General features: G+C 35.7%; 1 protein-coding gene across 5 annotated transcripts in view; it reads left to right on the top strand.

Moving 5' to 3' along the window:
• ARHGAP32 (Rho GTPase activating protein 32) overlaps positions 1 to 20340 on the top strand; it is a 309577-nt gene that overhangs the window by 197303 nt on the left and 91934 nt on the right. For all 5 annotated transcript variants that reach the window (XM_040483524.1, XM_040483526.1, XM_040483527.1 and 2 more), the window contains 2 exons: positions 17351 to 17488; positions 19642 to 19734. In XM_040483524.1, coding sequence (XP_040339458.1) covers positions 17351 to 17488; positions 19642 to 19734 — 231 coding nt within the window. The remainder of the gene's footprint in view (positions 1 to 17350; positions 17489 to 19641; positions 19735 to 20340) is intronic.

Below are 20340 nucleotides of genomic sequence, written 5' to 3'. Positions count from 1 at the left end.
TTGTGCGATCGTGACCTGAGCTGAAGTCAGACACTTAACTTACTGAGCCACCCAGGCACCCCAGGTCTTGAATCTATTTTGAGTTTGTTTTCATATATGGTGTAAGGAAGTGGTTCAGTTTCATTCTTTTGCATGTAGCTCTCCAATTTTCCAAACACCATTTACTGAAGAGACCATTGTATATTTTGCCTCCTTTGTCATAGGTTAATTGACCATATAAGCATGAGTTTATTTCTGGGCTGTCTACTCTGTTCTGTTGATCTATGTGTCTCTTTTTGTGCCAGTACTATACTGTTTTGATTACTGTAGCTTAAAGGTGTAGTTTGAAATCTAGGAGCATGATACCTCCAGCTTTGTTCTTCTTCCTCAAGATTGTTTTGTCTGGATCTTCTGAGGTTGCATACAAATGTTAGAATTTTTTTGTTCTCGTTCTATGAAAAGTACTGTTGGTGTTTTGATAGGGTTCTAGTTCTATGAAAAGTACTGTTGGTGTTTTGATAGGGATTACATTGAATCTATAGATTGCTTTGAGTAGTATAGACCGTGAAACAATTTTAAATCTAGTCATGAGCATGGTATATCTTTACATTTATTTTTGCCATCTTTCTTTCATTAATGTCTTACAGTTTTCAGAGTTTAGGAGTTTCACCTCCTTGGTTAAATTTATTTCTAGGTATTTTATTATTTTTAATGCAATTGCTAGTGAGATTTTTTTCTTAATTTCTTTCTGTTTGTTATTAGTATATGGAAATGCAACAGATTTCTTATATTAATTATATTAATTATCAAATTCATTATATTATCTAATATTAATTATATTAATTTTGTATCTGCAACTTTACTGAACTCATTCATTAGTTCTGATAGAGTTTTTCTGTGAAGTCTTCAGGGTTTTCTATATATAGTGTCATGTTATCTGCAAATAGTGACAGTTTTTACTTCTTCCTTACCAGTTTACATTCCTTTTACTTCCTTTTCATATCTGATTGTTATAGCAAAGACTTCCAGTACTTTGTTGAATAAAAGTGGTGAGACCTCATCCTTGACATGTTCCTGATCCTAGAGGCAAAGCCTTCAGCTTTTTGTCATTGATATGATTCTATCTGTTACATATGACCTTTATTATGTTGAGGTATGCTTCCTCTATTACCACTTTGTTGAGAGTTTTTATCATGAGTGGATGTCGAATTTTATCAAATGCTTTTTCTGCATCTATTGAAATGATGTGTTTTTTTTATTCTTCATTTTGTTAATGTGGTGTATCATTTTGATTGATTTGTGGATATTGAACCATCTCTGCATCCCTGTCAAATCCCACTTGACCATGATGTGTGATCCTTGTACTGTTGAATTTATTCTTCTAATATTTTGTTGAGGATTTTTATAGTTCCATTCATTAGGGATATTGGTCTGCAGTTTTCTTTCTTTGTAGTGTCTTTGTCTGGTGTTGATATCAGAGTAATGCTAGTTCATAGAATGAATTTGGAAGGAGTCTTTCCTCTTCAGTTATTTGGAATAGATTAAGCACACTAGGTATTCAGTTTTCTTTACTTTTTTTTTTCTCCAGTTTCACCTGTGAAGCCATCTGGCCCTAGACTTTTGTTTGTTGGGAGGTTTTTCATTACGGATTGAATTGTATTACTAGTACTTGGTCTGTTCAGATGTTCTTTTTCTTCTTGATCAAGTCCTAGAAGATTTTATGTTTTTAGGGATTTATCTGTTTTTTGTAGGTTGTCTAATTTGTTGATGTGTAATTGTAGTAGTCTAATAACTTTTTGTATATCTGGGATGTGAGTTGTAAGTTCTCTTCATTTCTGATTTTATTTACTTGACTCCCTTCTTTTTTTTCCTTGATTAGTCTGCCTAAATATGTTTGTTTTTTTACAGATTTTATTTTTTAAATAGTCTCTACATCCATTGTGGGGCTCAAACTCACAACTCCAAGATCAAGAGTCACAAGCTCCACTGACTAAGCCAGCCAGGCACCACTGCCTAAAGGTTTATCAACTCTCAGTTTCATTGATCTTTTCTGATGTTTTTTAGTTTTTACTTCATTTATCTGCTCTGATCTTTATTATTTTGTGTCTCCTACTAACTTTGGTTTTGTTTCTTCTTCTTTTTCCAATTTCTGTGGGTGTAAGTTTAGATTGTTAGAGATTTTTCTTTTTTCTTGAGGGAGGCCTGTATTGTTCTAACTTTCCCTCTTGGGACTGCTTTTGCTATTCCCTTAAGATTTTGAACTGTTGTGTTTCCATTTTCATTTTTGTCCAGATACTTTTTTTATTTCTATTTTGATTTCTTTATTGACCAGTTGGTTATTTAGGCTCCAAATGATTGTGTTTTTTCTAGTTTTTGCCTTGTAATTGATTTCTGGTTTCATACTGTTGTTGTGGGAAAAGGTGCTTGATATGATATCAGTCTTTTAAAATTTATTGAGACTTGTCTTGTGGCCTAACATGTGATATGTCAAGGAAAATGTTGCATGTGCACTTGAAAAGAATGTGTATGGGGCGCCTGGGTGGCTCAGTTGGTTGAGCGTCCGACTTCGTCTCAGGTCATGATCTCGCGGTCCGTGAGTTCGAGCCCTGCGTCAGGCTCTGTGCTGACTGCTCAGAGCCTGGAGCCTGTTTCAGATTCTGTGTCTCCCTCTCTCTCTGACCCTCCCCCGTTCATGCTCTGTCTCTCTCTGTCTCAAAAATAAATAAACATTAAAAAGGAAAAAATTTTAAAAAGAAAAAGAAAAGAATGTGTATTATGCTGTTTTGGTAATGTTCTGTACATATATGTATGTCAGGTTTGTCTTAAACACTGTTTCAGGTCACTGTTTCCTTATTGATTTTTCTGCCTGGACACTGTATCCACTGATGTAAATGGGGTGTTAAAGTCTCCTGCTATTGGCTATATTACTGTCTGTTTTTTTGCTTTTTGTCTGTTAATATTCGCCTTATATATTTAGGGGCTTCTGTGTTGAGTATAGAGATATTTAATTGTTACATTATCTTGTTGGATTGATGTCTATCATTATGTAATGTTTTTCTTTGTCTCTTCTCATAATCTTTGTCTTAAAGTCTATTTTGTCTGATAGGTGTATTGCTACTCCAGCTTTCTTTTTGCTACATTTGCATAGAGTATTCCATTTTTCATCTTTTTACTTTCAGTCGGTATGTATCTTTATGTTTGAAGTGAATCTCTTGTAGGCAGCATGTAGATGGGTCTTATATTTTTATCCATTTAAGTTGCCTATTGTCTTTTGACTGGAGCATTTAGTCCATTTACATTTAAAGCAATTATGGGTAGTTTTGTCTCATTGCCATTTTGTTCATCGTTTTCTAATTGTTTTTGTATGTCTTCTCTTCTTGTTCTCTTACCTCATAACTTGATGACTTTATTTAATGTTATGTTTGGATTCCTTTCTATTTATTTTTTATGTATCTAGTATAGATTTTTGTGGTCAGTATGAAGTCATATGTAACACTCTTTGCATATAGTAGTCTGTTTTAAGTTTATGGTCTCTTAGGTTAGAACACATTCTGAACATACTACATTTTTACTCCTCATCCCCATGTTTTTATGTATTTGAATTCATATTTTACAGCTTTTTACTCAATGTGTCCCTTAACTAGTTATTGTAGATATTGTTGATTTTACTACATTTGTCTTTTAATCTTCATACCAGCTTTGTGAGTGGTTGATCGACCACCTTTACTACATGTTAGCTTTTACCAGTGAAATTTGTCTTTCATAATTTTCTTACTTTAGGTATGGCCCTTTCTTTTATGCTTAAAGAAATCCTTTTAACTCTCTTAAAATGCCAGTTTAGTGGTGAAAATTTAAAATTTTGCTTGTCTGGGAAACTTTATATTTCCTTCAATTGTGAATGAAAAATTTGCTGGTAGACTGTTCTTGGTTGTAGGTTTTCTCCTTTCAGCAGTTTAAATATATCATGCGTATTCCTTCTGGCCTGAAAACTTACTGCTGAAAAATCAGCTGATAGTCTTATGGGTGGTCCCTATACTTACTACTGGCTTTTCTCTTGGTTCTCTTGTTGCTCTTTATCTTTAATTTTTGACATTTAAATTATGTGTCTTGGTGTGGTTCTCTCTGAATTCAGCTTGTTTGGGGCTCTCTTTACTTCCTGGACCTGGATGACCATTTTCTTTCAGATCGAGGAAGTCTTCAGAGGCTCTTTAAGTGGAAACCTCAAATTTAGAGCCTCTGTGGGAAGTAGTCCAGGCCATCTGGTTACAATGACAAGTCATTATATAGTCCGAGTGCTTGTTACAATATTAAAATCTAGTATAACATGGTCCTGGAACAGATACCTGTCAGACAGCTCTCATTTAGCCACATTGTTGTGTCTGAGGAGAATATTAAGCATTTTTAAAGTGATATTCTCTTGAGGCACCTGGATGGTTTAGTCGGTTGAGCATTCAACTTCAGCTCAGGTCATGATCTCGCAGTTCATGAGATCAAGCCCCACATCGGGCTCTGTGCTGACTTCGGATCCTCGTTCTCCCTCTCTCTCTGCCCCTCCTTCACTTGCTCTCCCTCAAAAATAAAATAAACATTAAAAAACAAATAAAGTGACTCTCTCAGATGCTTGGAAAATAGATCTTTAATGCCCTGCCCAAGCCCCCAACTCCCTGCCTCTCATACTAATCCCGATTTAGAATAAGTTGTCTTGGGGTGCCTAGGTGGCTCAGTCAGTTAAGTGTCTGACTTCAGCTCAGGTCACGATCTCATGGTTGATGGGTCTGAGCCCCGTATCAGGCTCTGTGCTGACACAGATGGTTGGTTTTGTGTCTCCCTCTCTCTCTGCCCCTCCCCCACTCACGCTCTGTCTCTCTCTCTCTCTCTCTCTCTCTGTCTCAAAACTAAATAAACATTAAAAAAAATTTAGAGTAAGTTGTCTTAACCAATATAGGCATATTGTTTTTCAGATGTTCCCTCCATTATCGTTTTATTCTGTTCCTAAGTAAACAAACTGAAAAAATGTATTGTGTAGAACAAACAGATTAGCTTGTGTGGATGAAAAAACACTCTTGTGTCATAATATTGAATCTGAATGGTAATACTTTATCTTTTCTGAAAATCATACTAATTTTTCCTCTGCCTGTCCCCTACTTTTCAGAAAACATAATGTGTTTACTTTGAATTTAATAAAAATTAATAGAAATTCTAAAAAATTGTTATATGTCAGAAGATACTAGAAAAACCTTTACTGTCTTAAGTGTTGAACATTCACTAACTTTAAAAAGCCCAAAATGAGATAAGCACTCACAGTAATTGAACCCCACTATGTGGAATAAATCATTTATGAGTATAATGTCAATGGTAATATGTCTCAGTACCACTCTATATTCAATTGTTTTATTCTTTAGCAAGTAAGTGAACATCAGCATTTACTTACTTACTTATTTAAGTTTATTTATTTATTTTGAGAGAGAGTATATGTGTGGGAGGGGCAGAGAGGGAGGAGAGAGAGAGAATCCCAAGCAGTCTCTGCACTGTCAGTGCAAGGAGCCCAATGTGGGACTTGAACTCACAAACCTGTGAGATCATGACTTGCAATGAAATCAAGAGTTGGATGCTTAACCGACTGATCCACCCAGGTGCCTCTCAGTTTTTAAGTGTTACTTTTAAAATGGCAAATTTAAACCTAGCTGTTTCAAGAATTTATTCTAACATGTACTCCAGTGAAAATCCTTCAGGATTTTTCTGTTCTGTGAGTATAGGTTTGTTAGTGTAAAAAATTGCTGCTTTATAAAGTACTTAATAAAGTATTTACTATTTTATTGTTTGATTGTAAGCTTTAGACCAATTAAAATCAATCATTTCATTGTATTTGGAGTATATTAACCACCTTTGTATTTTAACGAGAATTCATCAGTATATAATACTTTATTTTTTCTGAGGATCAACTTTTTCATAAATATTTATAATACTCTGAAGGCTCCTTTATGTCCTGGTAGGTGGGGTAAACAGTTGGTTTTAGGGGAATGCTTTCCTGCCTCAAAATATCTCCTGCTACCCTGCTTGAAATTCCACCATCAGAAATGCATTCCTTGGTATTAAGTATCTCCTCCACTTAGTCCTTTTAAAAAATGCTGTTACTAAGGGGTGGGGTTGACTATTCACATTTGTAGAGCATCTGTGTATGAACAAAACGTGTAGAGATTGTAAACATCCCAACCTGTAACTCTTCTGTGAAATGTAGATGTTAACTATTTTCATTTTATAGGTGAGTAAAAATTGCTGATAGGTTTAAGTAACTTATGTAAATTTCTATATCTAGGATAAGGCCCAGCTGAGATTTAAATCAGGTCATTCTCTTTTCACTGAAATTCATCATACCATTAAAGAGAGAATTTGTTCATTCTTTTTCAGTTAACTTTCCCATGGTAAAGGAATTTCCAAGGACATGGGTGAGGACTGTTCTCCGAAAGAACAGCAAATGTATCTAGAATTTGTCTTTTACCAACTCTGTTATTACCAAGCTTTATCTTGTTGGGATGTTGTGATTAGCATTTGTATTTGCATCAAATTGCATCTAGCATGTAACTGCTGGAGTGATGTAAAATGTGATTTGAAACATGTTGCCTTCGTGGTTAACACTCCAATAGATTTTCACTGTGTTTAAACTGAGCCCAAACTGCTAATCAAGGACTGTGAGGGCCCCACCTGACCAGGACCTTGCTACCTCTTTCATATCATCTCATGACAGTGTGCCCATTCCTGTGTTCTGATTATGCTAGCTTTCATTCCATTTTTTATTTCTTTTCTGTTTTTTACTTCTATTTTATTTTTTTAAAGTTTTTATTTATTTTAGACAGTGAGGGAGAGAGAGGAAGAGGGAGAGAGAGAGAAAGAGAAAGAGTGAATATGAGTGGGAGAGGGGCAGAGAGAGAGAGAGAGAATCCTAAGCCCAACATGGGGCTTGAACCCACAAACCTGAGCTGAAATCAAGAGTCGGATGCTTAATCAGCTGAGCCACCCAGGTGCCCCATAAGGAGTTTTTTGTATTGTTTTTGTGTTGATATATTTATAAAAGAAGTCAATTTCTAAGTTATTCTGATCATTTGTAGTTGAACCTTGAACAACATTGGTTTGAGTAGCATGGTTCCACTTATACACAGATGTTTTTCGCTAAATAGAGTACATTACTGTAAATGTATTTCTCTTCTTTATGATTTTCTTAATAATACATTTTTTCTCTATCTTACTTTATTATAAGAATAGTACATAATATAACATAAAAATATCTTTGTTGCCTGTTTATATTATTGGCAAGGTTTCCAGTCAAGAGTAAGCTGTTAGCAGTTATGTTTTGGAGAAGCAAACTTATATGTGGATTTTCGACTGTGAAGGGGAATCAGTGCCCCTTCTCATGTTGTTCAAGGGTCAGTTGTACTTTATTTACTTTTAGAAATTGGGTGAATTTCTGCCAGAACGGTAGGTATTTTACTATTTTTAGAATTTTCTCACTGAACCTAAGTTTCAGATGATTTGCAAATTAAGGTTTTCATTTGGTGAATGACATTCTGTATAAAAGGACAGATTTTTTGCTGGCACAAGAACATTTTTAAAAAAATTGAAAGAAATCAGTTCACTGATATATGGGGAAATGAATTTTGAAATCCAGTCCCTCACCATTTTTAGGCTCATTTGCATTTATGTGGTTGGTTGATATTTATTTCCTTGAGTAAGACTGTTTGGATGGAAGAAAACATGATTTATTTTTAACAGTTAATATAGTTGATTTTTTAGATTAGTTTTAGGTTCACAGCAAACTTGAGTAGAAAGTATGAGGTTCCTGCATATGTTTTATCCCCACACATGCCCGACTCCACTATGGATGTCTTTCCCCAACATGATACATTTGTGACAGTGATGAACCTACACTGACATAGCTTTGTCAGCAAGGGTTCAGTCATGGTGTTGTATGTTCTGTGGGTTTGGACAAATTTATAATTATATGTACCCACCATTAAGGTATCATACAGAATTATTTCACTGCCCTAAAAATTCTGTGCTCTGTTTATTTCTCACTTCTCCCTAACCAGTGGCAACCACAAATATTTTTACTGTCTCTGTAGTTTTGCCTTTTTCAAAATGTCATATAGTTCGAGTTATACAGTACATAGACTTTTCAGCTTGGCTTCTTTCACTTAGTAGTGTGCATTTAAATTTCCTCCATGTCTTCTAATGGCTTGATAGTTTCTTTCTTTCTTATTTTTTTTTTTTTTAGTGCTGATTAATACTGAATTTTCTGGATGTATCACAGTTTATATATACACTCACCAGCTGAAGGATATCTTGATTGCTTCCAAGTTTCAGCATTTAAAAAAAAAATTTTTTTTTTTTTTTGAGAGACAGACACAGAGCACAAGCAGGGGAGGGGCAGAGAGAGAGGGAGACACAGAATCTGAAGCAGGCTCCAGGTTCTGAGCTCAGCACAGAGCTTGATGCGGGGCTCAAACTCATAAATCATGAGATGATGATGTGAGTCAAAGTGGTACCCTTAACCGACTGAGCCACCCAGGCACCCCTAAGTTTCAACATTTATGAATAAAGCTACTATGAGCATGCATGTACAGGCTTTTGTGTGGACATAACTTTTTAGCTCATTTGGATGAACACCAAGGAGTCTAATTGCTGGAACCTGTGGTAAGGTATCTTTAGTTTTATCAGAAACTGACAAGTTGTCTTCCAAAGTGTGTTTACCATTTTGTATTCCTACTAGCAATGGAAGACATATCCTATTATTTCACATCTTTGTCAGCATTTTGTTCTGGGTTTTTGCCATTCTAATAGGTGTGTGGTGTTATCTCGTTTTAATTTGCATTTCCTTGATGACGTATTATGTGGAGCATTTTTTCATATACTTATCTATTATTTGCATATCTTTTTGGTGAGGTGTCTGCTTAGGTCTTTGGACTTTTTAAATCAGCTGTTTGTTTTCTTATTGTTGATTTTTAAGAGTTCTTTGTATATTTTGGATAACAGTCTTTTATCAAATAAATCTTTTGCCAGTATTTTCACCCAAATCTATTACTTGTCTTTTCATTTTATTGATAGTGTCTTGACACAGCAGAAAATTTTAATTTCAGTGAAGTCCAGCTCATCAGTTCTTTCATGGATAGTGACCCTAATGTATCTAAAAAAGTTTATCACCAAACCCAAGATGATTTGTATTTTCTCCTGTGTTACCTTCTATGAGTTTTATCATTTTGCATTTTACATTAAGGTCTGTGATCCATTTTGAGTAATTTTTTGAAAGCTGTAAGGTCTGTATCTAGATTTATATTTTTGACTGTGGATTTTGCCAATTCTTCCAGCACTATTTGTTGAAAAGAATTTTTTTTAAATCCACTGTGTTGACTTTTCTCTTTTGTCAGAGATCAATTGACAGTATTTATGTGGGTCTATTTCTGGGCTCTCTGTTCTGTTTCATTGATGTATTTGTTAATTTTTTTTTTGCCAATACCACACTGTATTGATGATTATAGCTTTATGGTATGTCTTTAAGTCACTTGGTGTCAGTCTCCCAACTTTGTTCTTCTCCTTTAATATTGTCTTAGCTGTTCTACTCTTTTACCTCTCTCTATAACTTTAAAATAAAAAATAACTTGCTTTGCTTTTGATTGGCATAGCATTGTGAATCTATAGATCAAGTTTGGAAGAATTGATACCTTGACCATATATTGACCCTTCTATCCAGGAACATGGTATATCTCTCAAATTTTTTTAGTTGTTTACCTTTACCAGAATATTGTAGGTTTCCTCATACAGATCTTGTACATAGTTAAAAAAATTCTTTTAATGTTTATTTTTCAGAGAGAGAGAGAAAGAGAGAGAGAGAGAGAGACTTTTGAGTGGGGGAGAGACAGAGAGAGAGGGAGACACAGTATCTGAAGCAGGCTCTAGGCTCTGAGTTGTCAGCACAGAGCCTGATGCGGGGCTTGAATTCATGAACCATGAGGTCATGACCTGAGCTGAAGTTGGGCGCTCAACTGACTGAGGCACCCAGGCATCCCCATGTTTTTTTAGATTTGTATTTCTTTCTTTTTTGGGGGGATGTGCTGATACAAATACTATTGTGCTTTTAATTTCAAATTGAACTTAATCATTGTTGGTGCGCTGGAAAGCAATTGGCTTTTGTATATTAACTTTGTATTCTGCTATTTTGGTCATTAAATTTAATCATTCATGATTAAAAATTCTCAGTAAACTAAGATTAGTGGGAAATGTCCTCAATTTGATAAAGAGTATCTATAAAAAATCTATAACTGTAATAGTGAGAAACTCATTCTGTAAATAAGATCAGGAACAAGGTAAGGACGTCCCCTCTTTCCACTGCTTTTCAACACTGTGCTGGAATTCCTAGCTAATGCCATTAAGGCAAGAAAAGGAAATAAAAGATATACAAATGGGAAAGGAAGAAATTAAACAGCCTTTGTACACAGATGACATGATCATCTAGGTAAACAGTATAAAAGAATTGTCTAAAAATCTCCTGCAACTACCAAATGTAAGACACAAAACAATATATTTTTAAATGCCTCTTTAAAAAATATATTTTAAATACATAAAACCTTGGATTGTGAGTAACTTGTTCTGCAAGTGTTCTCCAAGACGAGCAAACGTTTCTAATAAATTTTAACTTGATAAACAAGCAGTTTCTGGCAATATGAGTAGTACATGATGCCAGATGTCACATGATCAAACTGAGACAGTGGTTCTTGAAATTCTCTTTGATGTGCAAGTGCTTTGGATTGCAAGCATGTTTCTGGAATGAATTCTGCTCACAAACCAAGGTTTTACTATACTTCTATAGGAAGAAGTCTTAAGTAAGAAGGACCTACTAACTTCTTTTCCACTTTTTTTAAACAAAAAATTAGTATTTTAGTGTATTAATCCACTTAATATATCACTTCAGAATGCATTCAAGGAAATTTCTTTCCTTTTTAAAAAAAATTTTAAGTTTTATTTAAATCCAAGTCAGTTAACATACAGTACAATGATTTCAGTAGAATCCAGTGACCCATCACCCACATACAACACCCCAGTGCTCATCCCAACAGATGCCCTCCCCAGTGCCTATCACCCATGTAGTCCATCCCCCCACCCAAAACGCATCCAGCAACCCTCAGTATGCTCTCTGTATTTAAGAATCTGTTATGGTTTGCCTTCCTTTCTCTTTTTATCTTATTTTTCCTTCCTCTCCCCTATGTTCATCTGTTGAGTTTCTCAAATTCCACATATGAATAAAGTGATGTCATATTTGTCTTTCTCTGACTGACTTACTTCGTTTAGCATAATACCCTCTAGTTGCATCCACATTGTTGGCACCTGGCATGATTTCATTCTTTTTGATCACCGAGTAATATTCCTGTGTGTGTGTGTGTGTGTGTGTGTGTGTGTGTGTGTGTGTGTTTGTGTGTATCACATCTTCTTTATCCATTCATCAGTTGATGGACATTTGGGCTCTTCCCATAATTTGGCTATTGTTGATAGTGCTGCTGTAAATATTGGGGTGCATGGGCTCCTTTGAATCAGCATTTTTGTATCCTTTGGAAAAATACCTAGTAGTGAAATTGCTGGGTTACAGGGTAGTTCTATTTTTAATTTTTTGAGAGACCAAGGAAATTTCTGACTAACAAACTATTTGAGTAAAAGTGTTAAGCTTTCAAAGGGCTAATAGTTACATGAAATACTTTGGCTAGACATTCAGTGTAATAGGGTTTGATAAGTTTGATAAGCGATAATTATGAGTATACACTATATTTTAGTAGAAAAATTGTCAAAGATGTAAATAGATAATTCCTAAAAGAATAAAGATATCATTTTCACCTTTTGGAAAATTTAAATGCTTTTATAAATAAATATTAGTGTAGATGCAGTAAAATAGGCGCAAACAGTAAAAATTGGTACAACCTTTCCATTTTTAGAAATTGTGTATGTATTTTAGCTTTTTAAATTAAAAATAAATTTAGTATTATAAAAATTTGCAAAAATAGTGCAGAGAGATTCAGTATACTCTGCACTTACTTAGGTTTAGATGATGTCACAATTTTTAGGAATTTATTCTTCTAAAAGAATTTTAATGTTTCTTTTTGAGAGCAAGAGAGAGAGAGAGAGAGAGAGAGCATTGAACGGTGAGGGGCAGAATCCAAAGCAGGCACCGAGAGCTGTCAACACAGATCCCAAGGTGGGACTCAAACTCAGTAGTCATGATATCATGACCTGAGCTGAAGTCTGACACTCAACCCACTGAGCCACCCAGGTGACCCAGGAATTTATTCTAAAGAAGTATAAGAAATTGGAGCATAGACTTAGATAAATTATTACATCCTGTTATTACAATCCTGTTTTTTGTGCTCGCTTCAGCAGCACATAAACACTCTTGTTTTCAATTATTGAGCTTTTAACCTGGGAACTTCCCAATTCTATCAATTTGCACGATTTAACAGCTTTTCCAAAATCAGTCTAGGTTAGTGAAGGTATCGTTAATATCGTCCATGCATGTTAACAGTTTCAACCAAACTATTTGTCTGTTATACCCCATGCATGACAAGTGTATGGCTAATACAACATTCAGAAGGTATTTCTGGGCCAGACCGCTATACCAGTGACAAAAACGTCAGTAGTGATAAGAATGTTCAATGAATGATTGGCAGGCAGTGTGCTCAGTAACTCACATGCATTATTTCATTTAATCTTTCAACTTCCAGGTACTGTTAACTTCCCCATTTTATAGATGAGTAAACTGAGGTTTAGAAGTTACCTAAGGTCTACCACCTAAGGTAGCCCATAGTAGTTTAAATTTAAATCCTGCATTACTGATTACTGCTTTCCTCATTGTTTTCTTTCTTCTCTCTTCCTTCTGTGTTTCACAGTCATGTTGATCTAGAAATCTGTTTTGTATGCCAAGGGGAAAGTGATATGCCAAGGGCCAAATGTTACCTTATGTCTTAGTTTGGGGTGCTTTCACAAAGTACCATAAACTGGGTACCTTATAAACAATACAAATTTATTTCCAACAGTTCTGGAAGCTGGAAGTCTGAGATCAGGAGGTCAGAATGGCAAAGTTCTGGTGAGAGCCGTTTCTCAGATTGCAAACAGCTAGCTTCTTATAACTTCATGTAGCAGAGCAAAGAGAAGGAGAAGCAAGCTCTCTTAGGGCTCCTGTAAGGGCACTAATCTCATTCATGAGGGTTCCACCCTCATGACCTCATCTCATCTAATTATTTCCCAAAGGCTCCATTTCCTAATGCCATCATATTGGAGGCTTTGGTTTCCACATACAAATTTTGGGGAGATGCAGATACTCAGTCTCTAATACCTTACAATTATGTCAGAATATTCTTCATTTAGTGAGAAATGCTTAATGAAAACGGGATTAAAAGCAGAGCCAATTTCTATTCTAAAAGCACCAGGTAACAACAAATGCAGGACTACATTTTCTTTATATTGACCACTTCCCATAGTCTGTTGGCTCGAAAGGAGTAATAGATGTGAATGTACCAAGTTGTCAGCTTATTTCTCTCCTTCCCAGACAGTGGGATGACTATACGCATGTTTAAAGTTGATCCTGATTGATTGCTTGGCCTTTGTACTAGTGACTTAAAATCCTGATGTCACATTTTTTTCTAAAAGAAAGCAGGAAAACAAAACAAAAACAAAATGTCACCTGATCTATGGGTTATCTTCAAATAACGATATTAAATTTAAGATTTACTTTCCAATATTAAAGCTAGAAATTCAGCCAGTATGGAAAACAACCTTTGACCTCTAAAGATGGATTAACTTCTCTAGTTGAAAACCTGATGTACTTGAAAGTAATCAGTAAAAATGTTCTTTTTCCTTTGAGTTGCTGAGCTTTTGGTGACCAGTCATTTGTTCTGCTAAATACGATGGGGTTTTGTTTGGAAACTCTGTTCTCTAATTCTAAATGTTTGACTGAGAACAAGTTCTCTAAATCAGTAAAGAATAGTAATCACCAGCATGTACTGAGCCATTTCTGTTAACTGATACTCTACTAATCATTTTACATTAATTTACATCATTTAGTTCTTAAACAACCAGGATTCACAATTAGGACATTCTGATCCTATAATCAAGTTTTTAGCTATTTCTTTATTTCAGGTATATATTTTTAGGATCTATGCAGGTAATGTAAATAAGGTGTGGTCACTTGGGCAAATTAGACCTTGTTGTGCTGTACCTAAAGTATTCATATACATTTTTATTTTATTTTATTTTTTAGATGTTTTTATTTATTTTTGGGAGGGAGCGAGAAAGAGTGAGCATGAGCAGGGAGGGACAGAGGAAGAGGGGGACAGAAGATCGGAAGCAGTCTCTATTCTGACAGCAGCAAGCCCGATGTGGGGCTGGAACTCACGAACCGTGAGATCATGATCTGAGCCGAAGTTGGACCCTCAACCGACTGAGCCACCCAGGCACCTCCATATACATTTTTTTAATGTTTATTTTTGAGAGAGCGAGAGAGAAAGCATGTGCATGCAAGTGAACACAAGTGAGAGAGGGGCAGAGAAAGGGAGACAGTGCCTCCATAGAGGGATCTGTGCTGACAGTGGAGAGCCCTATGTGGGGCTCAAACTCAAACCACTAGATCATGACCTGAGCCAAATTCGGTCGCATAACCGACTGAGCTACCCAGGTGCCCTCCCCATATATATTTAAAACACACACACACACACACACATACACACACACACACACACACACACACACACACACACACACACTTTAGACCTAATCCAAATCAGAAGATAGAATGGATAAATTTAAAATACTATGGATGATGGACGTAAAACCTTGTTCAGATGAAAATTTATTTTTTTTTTGACTGCGTTTTAATTTCTGTTCTCTCACATATTGAGGCTTTAAGCAAATTACTTAATTTGTGATTAGGTTCATAGAGAAGGAAGTAAAATCTTGTTCCTTGTTTTGGACAATGTACTGTATACATGCATATATGGTAAAGGTATAAAATGCATTTATGCATGATAACAATACACATCAACTCCTGTCTTTACTTTTAGAAGGGATACAAAGAATGGTGCTTTGTATCTATAATAATTGGTTCTTTAAAATAACATCCAGAGCTTTGAAACAAAAAAGTCAACATCTGTTTAATCTCTGTGATAGAGACATGAGTATGTGATAAATTATTTTGTTTACTTTCCTGGTATTTGAAGTGTTGCATAGTTTTAAAAAATGTGTGTATGAAAGAGAAAATAATTGCAACTGTATGCTAAGTTTTTCCTTTTATTTCTGCCTTTGTTTGTTTTTAGTTTTTATTTTTGCCATCCCAAAGGATCAAGTATTTAACTCCCTATGGTCATTTAGGAAATATTTGGGTTAGAAGGCAGTGTTAGAACTGAGGAAACAAAGGAGCTTACTTCAGCGAAGAGTAAAAGAGTGACTTTCCATAGCCAAAGAAGCAGCAGTTAAAGATCATGGAGGCAAGAAAGGGAACAAATGTCTCATAAACTGAATAAATGTAAGTAATTGAGCATAACTGGAGGCAGAGAAAGGGCATGGAGGAGTAATGACTGAGATCAGAGTATAAATTCAGACAGAACCTAGATGATGAAAGCCATGATATATGCAAATATGTTTGGACTTTATCCTATGGATCAGTGGTTCCCAGTTCAGGCTGATCATCAGAATTAACTGGATCCCATTTCAGACTCATGGAACTAGCGTTTCTTAGAATAGTGACCAGGACACTTTTCTTTACAAGGCTCTGCCATGTGTTATTGTCTTAATTCATTCTGAAAACCCTCTCAGACAAGGAGTTGGTATTGTTCTCCATCTACGTGATAGAGAATTTCAGTCCAGAGTAGGATTATGCAAGTTGATCATGTTAGTTTTATTTAAAAAAATTTTTTTAGCATTTATTTTTGAGAGAGAAAGAGACAGAATGCGGGTGGGTTGAGGCAGAGAGAGAGGGAGGCACAGAATCCGAAGCAGGCTCCAGGCTCTGAGCTGTCAGCACAGAGCCTGATGCGGGGCTCGAACTCATGAGCTGTGAGATCATGACCTGAGCCAAAGTCGGATGTTCAACTGACTGAGCCACCTAGGCGCTCCTGATCATGTTAGTTTTAATATACCTCTGTGTAGAATTCACATCTCTGCCTTATGAAGTGGTGCATTCTGCCTCTGCCCCATTTGGCTGGGGCACATGGAGAAAACTTCCACTAAAAGTGTTTCTTCAGTTCTGAGATGGTTGCTCTCAGGCCTTTCTTGCAGTCCTTCTAGAATTTTATGAGATGAGAGCCTCTGTATAAAACTAGATAAAATTGCAAGACTAAATGCTCTGCAGCAGTGCTGACTCATGGGAGCTCTTGATGGATTTTTGATAGTGTCACCTGATAAGCTTTGTATTTTGTAGTGGTGGGAAGGGGAGCAGGGGAGATCAAAGGTGAGGACAATTAGCAGTATTCTCGGTAAGAAATGATATTCATCCCTACTAAAGCTTGGGCTAGGGGAGGTGATAGAGTCAAGAGAAAATTAGGAGGTAGAATGTAATAATAAATACGCTCTGGGAGTAGATTTTCATTGTTTGTTTGTTTTTTTTAATTTATTTTAGAGAGTGAGAGCAAGTGTGGGAGAGAGGCAGAGGGAAAGATTGAGAGAAAGAGGAAGTCAGAGAGAGCAAGTTCCATGCTCAGCACGGAGCCCAATGTGGAGCTTGATTTCACACCCCTGGGATCATGACTTGAGTCGAAATAAAGAATTGGATGTTCAACCTACTGAGCCAACCAGGCACCCCGGATTTTCATTTTTGATGAGCTTGTGAGATTGGGCAAGGCAAGGAAGAAAGCCTGAGATGTTGGGAAGAATAATGAGTTCTAGATAATATTTGCATATTGAATGTGTATTGATGAGGACTTTAGTGGTTTTGATTTTCCAGTCTTAGTCATAGAAAATGTTGGTGATACCTATCAATAACTTGGTTTTATTTTTCTTTAATTTTTTATTATATTCTCCCACCCCAAATTATTTTATGGTTCTTTTTGTGGGTTTAAGGCCACATGCTGTCTTATCATGTAGGAGTTACTGCTCCCAGAGAGCCAGTGGACTTTGATGAGCAGTAGAGAGAGTGGAGAGTTTTATCTTATTTTCATTATTGACCTTTTGATGTAGTGTAACTCATTAGATTGTTTTGGAGTTTGAGTATTTACCTATTTACTAACAAGTTGATAGAAGTTTTTCACTAGAAAATATAAAATCTCATAATGCCATTATAGAATAAGGCCTGATTCATAAGCATTTTCTAAGAGGCAGATTATAAGTGTCTTTTTTTTCTTACCCATAGGGTAAAAGTTGGATTGTTAAAAGAAGTTATGAAGATTTTCGGGTACTAGATAAACATCTTCATTTATGTATTTATGACCGACGATTCTCCCAACTCTCAGAGCTTCCCCGTTCTGATGCTCTGAAGGATAGTCCAGAGGTAAGCATTTAGTTCTTTGCAGCCTTAATCGCTGTATATAAATTAGCAGAAAGTGTTGCCTATATACTAAATAAAAGCTTATATCGAACACTCAGGATGATTCTTGGGATTATTTAATTATTTCATAACTGAAAAAGTTGTAGTGCTATGTAGAATGTTTAGAATTAAAGTAGGTTTGGTGTGTAATTTTATTAAAAAGATTCATAATATATAATGGGCTACATATATGAGACCATTCTTCAAAGAGAATATAAAATATGGAGGCAAAAACATGGAAAAATGTTGACCTCACTAATAATTAAAGAAAGGCATAGCTTATGATGGCATGCCATATCTGTGCCCTTATCTTTACTCCTGCCAAATTTCTAGTAAAAATATAAAAGATTTTTTAAAAATTAAATGGGAAAAGATTCTTTATAACATCAGAATATAAAAACCATCAAAGTTATGAGGAATCTTCTTTATTTTTTATTTTTTTGAGAGGGAGGGAGAGGGAGAGAGAGAATCCTAAGAAGGCTCCATGCCTAGCACAGAGCCTGACGCAGGGCTCGGTCTCACAACCATGAGATCACAATGTGAGGAATCTTTGAAAGTAGATAGGATAAGATTTATGGGGGTGAGCAAATACAGCATACAAACAGGTACAAGAGGATTGAAGAAGACAGATCAACTAGAAATCTTAATCGTAAAAACCAAATAAATAAAATAATTGAGAAGAGCAAACAGAGGGCTTTCAGAAGCATGGTTACTATCCTCAGAGAGACAGGAGGCAATCACAGTCATGGAATGAGAACGTATTTTTAGAAAAATAAAAAATCAGAGATCTTAGAAATGAGCATGTACTTATTTAAATTAATTTTAGTTATAGCAAACCTGAAGAGCTGGACTGTGTGCAGAATGGACACAGATGAAGAGAGCATTAGTGAGCTGGGAGAGCAAACTTTATAATAATACAGCCCCAGAAGGGAATGAAAGATAAAAAGTTGCGTGAGAACAGTGGGAATCGTGGAGAAAAGATCCTGAAGTTCCTACTTCCCTCTCCTAGGAGTTCTAGCAGGATACCGGAGATGGAAGTAACTAAAAGTTAATATAAGAAAATGCCCTAAAGCTAAAGAAAGCCATGTTTCAGATCACATGGGCCCAGTAAGTACTAAATATAATGACTGAAAAGACATGCATCTAGAAACAGTGTAGTGAAATTTCAATAGCCAAAACAGAGAACACCAAAAGCTTCCATAGAACAAAAAAACATGCTTTAAAAAAAAAAACAAGAACAAGAATTGTATTGACAGTAGACTCAACAGCAGCTTGAAAACAGTGCAGATATCTTTCAAGTCCTGATGGGAAGCCATTTCAAATCTGTAATTAATTCCAAGGCAACTAAGTAGGTAGGACAAAGTAGAGGCATCATCAGTCATGCAAGAACTGACACAGGAACAGGGTCTCAGGAATATTCTAAAACCACAGCTTCTTTTGTATCACCGAAAATCTAGAAGTCTGTCTGTTTCCCATCTCTGTCTCTTTGTTCCATTTCTCTTTCTCAAGCTGTCTCAGAACATGGCCACTACTAAAAGGCCCCAGGTTTTTAATCTCTTTTTTTAAGACAGCTGCTAGAATGAATTAAAAATTTTCAACTTAATTCCTAATTCCTGCAGTAACTCTTGTTAGGCCAGCTAGTGTTTGGTCCCATTTCTGGACCAATCCACGGACCCGTGGTGTGGGATCACATATGAACATGGCTGTCCTGCCGCAGCTGCATGCCTGGAAGCTTACAGCAGGTCTTGGAGAGTTTCAGAGTAGCCAGGGGGAAGCTGGCAGAAAAGCCAAGTATGTCTCTGCTGTGATTGTTTTTTTACATTTTCAGTATGAGATAGAGACAGCAATAAAATTAGAAGCTATATAATAGTATGACCCCCTGATGATGAGGAACTAGCAGTTCAAGTTCTTCACAAGACAGGGGATTTCTATGTAAGTGCCGATGGTTACACTTCACGGAACTCTTAAGCCTCTGTGAAGAATCCTCTGTAACTATTAAAATGCCTAAAAATCTACAGAATTTTTGCCCCAGAAACAACTAATTTATACCAGTTACTTGGACAGGGAGTGCAGTATCTTGACTTGGAGTTACCACTGAATCTTCTCTTTCTCTTTAGTCCATCACTCAGATGCTTATGGCTTACCTCTCCCGCCTTTCAGCTATTGCTGGCAACAAGATCAATTGTGGACCTGCCCTTACTTGGATGGAGGTATTTTCTAATTCACTTCATATCAAAATTTATTTTTGAATTGTCTACTGAAGAAATTTAATGTTAATTTAATTTCTATAGCTATTAAGTTTCAGGAATCAAAGAAATAGAATTAATGCTCATCTTTTGGGAGGATAGATATGTCTTATGCTAAGTAATTTTTTTATCTCAAATCTTTCTTTAAGAATCCAAGAAACTAATTTTAATATATCTTGGGAATTGCAGTGACATGTCTTATTTTGGTGTTTAATGTATTAATTAAGTGTACATTTAGCAAGATATATATATTTAATTGACTTAGTAATTGAAAATATTTTTCAATTATTTATGAATGACAGATAATTAACCTTTTAAAGAGTCCAGTTTAAGTATTGAGTATTACACAGTATTCAGAAAATATGTTAAGTATTTCTCCTTAATTTGCAGATTTATTCTCTCCTTCCAGTGGAAATTGGAAAGTCAGAATGGGAAGTAGAATATGGAATTTAGCACCAGGCCAACTTGCATTGAGATATTGGTTTTTCCATTATTGGCTGTGTGATCTTGGAAAATTACAGTGAAACCTCAGATTACAAGTAACTTGTTCTGAGAGTGTTTCACAAGATG

The sequence above is a fragment of the Herpailurus yagouaroundi genome, unplaced genomic scaffold (genome assembly GCF_014898765.1).
Source record: "Herpailurus yagouaroundi ecotype Mexico unplaced genomic scaffold, PumYag 161, whole genome shotgun sequence".
Taxonomy (NCBI): domain Eukaryota; kingdom Metazoa; phylum Chordata; class Mammalia; order Carnivora; family Felidae; genus Herpailurus; species Herpailurus yagouaroundi.
This window is presented reverse-complemented; position numbering and strand designations above follow the sequence as displayed.